Genomic DNA, 4,649 nt, shown 5'->3' on the forward strand with positions numbered 1-4,649 from the left:
GCCAGATCAGTAGTTGATAAAGATACACAGTAGACAGATATATGAGCAACATATTAGCAGATGATAAACCGATTGATACAATGTAACCATTCCAATTTACTGTTTTGTAAATATGAAGTATGAAAAATAAGAATCAGTGGACATTTACAGATATCTATGTATCTGTCCACTGATTGTTATTGTTAATACTTCATATTTATATATTACACATATACGGGGGAGCAGAAGTAGGATACAGTGTAAATAATAGCTGAATTATAATCTTATCAGCCGTTGTCCTTGGTTTTCTTGAAAATACAAAATCTTTGATAAATCCCCAAAAGAAAAGGTCTATTTGGGTAAGATCTGGTGACCGTTCATCCAGACCCCGCCACCCATGATAATAGTACTATGATCAGACACTGTATGAATACATTTACACCACCGGTATATACCCATCTGCTGATAGAAGCCAATAACCAGAGTCTATGAACCCAAGAAGGCGCCATACTCCGTACGAGATCCAATCACTTTTATGTTCTTTTTTTCTTTGATACAATATAAAACATTACGCTTTTTGTACATTTGAACACCGTTGGCACATTAAACAGCTTCAGTGTCGGACAGATTGCGGCATTTCTCGTGTTCCGGTATTTGTTACATTCATACTACAAGATGTTTGATAAATCTGACATATGCAATGTCCAGACCCAGCTACGAGGTCTTGAAACCCCCTGCGGCAGGAAATACATACGGAATATGCCCAGGTGGTGGTGGGATGGGGCAGCACCGTATCCTATAACACAGCTCAGTGTGCCCCGCAGTGTGTGCCCTCCACAGCCACCATTACTGTCCCTAGTTCTTGTGTGTGTGATGGACGGGACCTCCAAGCTTCTGATAATGGGGGGAGGACACTGAAAACAATATAAAATAGAAGAGCTTAGGAAACGAGATGGGTGACCTGGAGAAATTAATCCTGACAACCACCTGGTCACTGCCCAAATCCTGCAAGGAGAAGAACACCAATACCTAGAAGCCTTAGAGATGGCCCTGAATGATCTAGGGTCGGCCTCCAAGCCACCGACTGATAAGACAAACTAAAATAAATACAAAAATAAATAAAACCGCAGTCAGCCTTCAAATCCAGAGCAAAAACAAAAAAAAAACAATGAGTTTCTCTTAACCCTTTTGCTACCAGTGAGCAGGCTGCAAACCTTTCCAGTAAATGTATGAGGCAATGGTCCAACTTATTGGGCAGCAGTGGCCCCGTGTAGATCACAGCCCGATTTCCTGGCCGCAGCCTGGTGACCTGGACTTACGCCCCAGTCTTCAAGTTGATCATGGACACTTTGTTGGTTATACCTAGAGTCCTCACCCAAACCCCTACCCATCGCCCAAACCTCCGCCCTTAACGGTCCAAATTTATAGTCCAGTGCCCATTGGATTCTCTGGTTTCTCCTTCATTCTTCAGATCTTGGAAGACCTGTGTGAAAAAGTGGGGGTCGGAGTTGATCTGCAGCATTTTGGCACTCATACGGTCAATGATGCTCAGGCAGCGTTGCCAGAAGACCTCCTTGTCAGTCTCCACCAGGAAGGGCTTGAGCGGATAGGAAATTTCATTGCCCATATAGGAATAAGCCAAGTAGAGGCAAGTGAGGAATGCGGCTTGGAGCTCGTGCTCGGTGGCCAGTTCATCCCCAATGGCCTCTCTACAGAGCAGGTAGACAAACACCAAGTTGGCGGGCGTGATGAAGCCTTGGTCTTGCCAGCCTTGAAGGAGAAGTGAGCGGTCAACGTTTCGGAACCACATGGTGGGTTCTCCTGGACTCAACTCCTTCAGTTTATAGCACCGACGGCACACGAATTCTCCTAGACATCTGAGGAGCTCTCCGGTGGAGGCCTGGACTATGACCCGGCGGGGCGAGCACAGGGACCGGCCGCTCGCTTGCTTCTGCACGGCCACCAGCTGCTGTTGCTGGATCTTCTGGCCTTCGATGGAGCTGATGGGTACGGTGGGCACGGGGACAGGCTTGGGTTCCCTACGACCAGGACTGACCTGAGATTTCCGCAGGTTCTCGTGATTGAGCTGCTCCACCAGGTTGTTGTTGGGCAGCAGCGGGCCGTGGATGGGTCCAGGGTTGGGGTTAATCTTCTTGGCGTTCTTCTTCTTGGCGGAAGCCGCCACCAGCCTCTTCCAGGTGAGCGCGGAGATGAGCACAGAGTGTCTCTTTAGGCTTTTCTCCGCTTTGCTGCCTCCATTTTTGCTGTTAGGGATGGCCAGGTATCCGCCTCCCACCCCAGGGGGCTCTGGCTTCTTCTCATCCAGGGGTCCTGCCTTGCCAGGTGCAGGTGACAGGGAGAGGACGGTGCCCATGGTGGAGGCGGCAGGAGGGCGCAGCGGTGACCTGGAGCTGTAGGGGGGTGCACAGGTTACCTGCTGCAGTGCTGCGCGCTCCGGGTGGATCCCTGCTCTGCAGATCCCGGGATCCTGGGCAGCAGGACACGCCTATGTGATGCCGGTGAGCTCCTGGAGGTACCGGGGGTCTTGGTGCAGTGCCCGGGGGCGGCGGGGTCGTGCTGCCGGCGATGTGCGCGGTGACGGCCGCTCCTCCCGCTCCCCAGTGCGCTCTGCAGCATTCACCGCCGAGGATCACGGCTCCGACACCGGGGGAGGGAGCAGCGGCCGCCGCCGGCCAATCAGGGGCGAGCACTGATGTGAGCGACAGGCGGCTCCTCCAATCACAGTCCGATGTTTGGTGAGGGGAGGTTGCGTGTGGGCTGCAGGCTGCAGGTTGCGGGTGGGTGTGGGGACTGCATTCGGGTGGAGGCCGGAGCTTCATCCCCGTGTAATGGAGGCGCCGTGCAGTGAGGTGACCGTCCACACAGCGAGACACCTCGGTAGGTACACTGAGGCAATGTGGCGCGCTATGACGTCATAACGACCATGACGTCACTAATGCTCCAGAGACTGAGATCGCAGTGCAAAGGAGAGATGTAATACACCGTGACGTCATTTGGCTGCTGGTTTTCAGATCAGTGACATCATAGTCTACTGCTCAGCAGACAGCTGCTATCTCTGCAGACCTTGTAGGGTGACGTCATTAGTGAACCTAGAGCCAGAGTATGACATCATACAGTGCAGGCTAAGAACTGTGGACCATTCTGTCATCATCCCCCTGCTGGTTACAGTAGTGCAGGGGGTCAGACTGACCTCACATTATGGCTCCTGTGATGGCAGAGTTTTTAGATATGAGCCCCAATGGTGATCGCACCCCCTAAACCCGCACCCCTAAACCCGCACCCCTAAACCCGCACCCCTGCCTGTGATTTCTGTAATGACCCACCCAAAATCACCGTATAGTCATAGTGCGGGGATCTGAGGCTTGTGATGTCATCATTCCACCCTATTGCAGAGCGGCAGCTCTGTGACATCATATGTGTCAGGTGATGTCATACAGTGCCTTGTGAAAGTATTCGGCCCCCTGGAACTTTTCAACCGTTTCCCACATATCAAGCTTCAAACATAAAGATACCAAATGTAAATTTTTGGTGAAGAATCAACAACAAGTGGAACACAATTGTGAAGTTGAAAAACATTTATTGGTTATTTAAAATTTTTGTGGAAATTCAAAAACTAAAAAGTGGGGGGTGCGATATAATTCGGCCCCTGTAACTTAAAGGGAACCTGTCACCCCGTTTTTTCAGTATGAGATAAAAATACCATTAAATAGGGCCTGAGCTGTGCTGGACAATAGTGTATTTTGTGTACCCTGATTCCCCACCTATGCTGCCGAAATACCTTACCAAAGTCGCCGTTTTCGCCTGTCAATCAAGGTGGTCTGGTCAAATGGGCGTGGTAAAATCGCTTCTTCTCCCCCAGATCTTGCTTATCTTTCCGTTGGTGGCGAAGTGGTTTGCACATGCCCAACAGCGGAATGCACTGCGCAGGTGAAGAAAAAGAGTGCGATCTGCGCTATTCTCCGCTTTTTCGCTGGCGGCGGCCATCTTCCTGAGGCCGCGCATGCGCAGATGGAGCGCTCTGCTGCCCGGGGCTTCAGGAAAATGGCCACGGGATGCCGCGCGTGCACAGATGGAGATCGCGGCGGCCATTTTCCTGAAGCTCCGGGCAGCAGAGCGCTCCATCTGCGCACACGCGGCCTCAGGAAGAAGGCCGCCGCCAGCGAAAAAGCGGAGAATAGCGCAGATCGCACTCTTTTTCTTCACCTGCGCAGTGCATTCCACTGTTGGGCATGCGCAATCCACTTCGCCACCAACGGAAAGATAAGCAAGATCTGGGGGAGAAGAAGCGATTTCACCACGCCCATTTGACCAGACCACCTTGATTGACAGGCGAAAACGGCGACTTTGGTAAGGTATTTCAGCAGCATAGGTGGGGAATCAGGGTACACAAAATACACTATTGTCCAGCACAGCTCAGGCTCTATTTAATGGTATTTTTATCTCATACTGAAAAAACGGGGTGACAGGTTCCCTTTAATACTTTGTTGCGCCACCTTTTGCTGCGATTACAAGTCACTTGGGGTTTGTCTCTATCAGTTTTGTACACGGAGAGACTGAAATTCTTTCCCGTTCTTCCTTGGCAAACAGCTCGAGCTCAGTGAGGTTTGATGGAGATCGTTTGTGAACAGCAGTTTTCAGCTCTTTCCACA

The 4,649-nt window shown here is 50.8% G+C and overlaps 1 protein-coding gene across 1 annotated transcript; it reads right to left on the bottom strand.

The window, feature by feature from the left end:
- Window positions 1-496: 496 nt before the first annotated feature.
- On the bottom strand, window positions 497-2,870 carry CDK5R2 (cyclin dependent kinase 5 regulatory subunit 2). Its single transcript, XM_077273179.1, has one exon. It carries the CDS (start codon window positions 2,351-2,353, stop codon window positions 1,388-1,390), a length of 966 nt encoding a protein of 321 aa, XP_077129294.1. The 5' UTR covers window positions 2,354-2,870; the 3' UTR covers window positions 497-1,387.
- Window positions 2,871-4,649: the final 1,779 nt, after the last annotated feature.

The sequence above is a fragment of the Ranitomeya variabilis genome, chromosome 7 (assembly GCF_051348905.1).
Source record: "Ranitomeya variabilis isolate aRanVar5 chromosome 7, aRanVar5.hap1, whole genome shotgun sequence".
NCBI classification, from domain to species: domain Eukaryota; kingdom Metazoa; phylum Chordata; class Amphibia; order Anura; family Dendrobatidae; genus Ranitomeya; species Ranitomeya variabilis.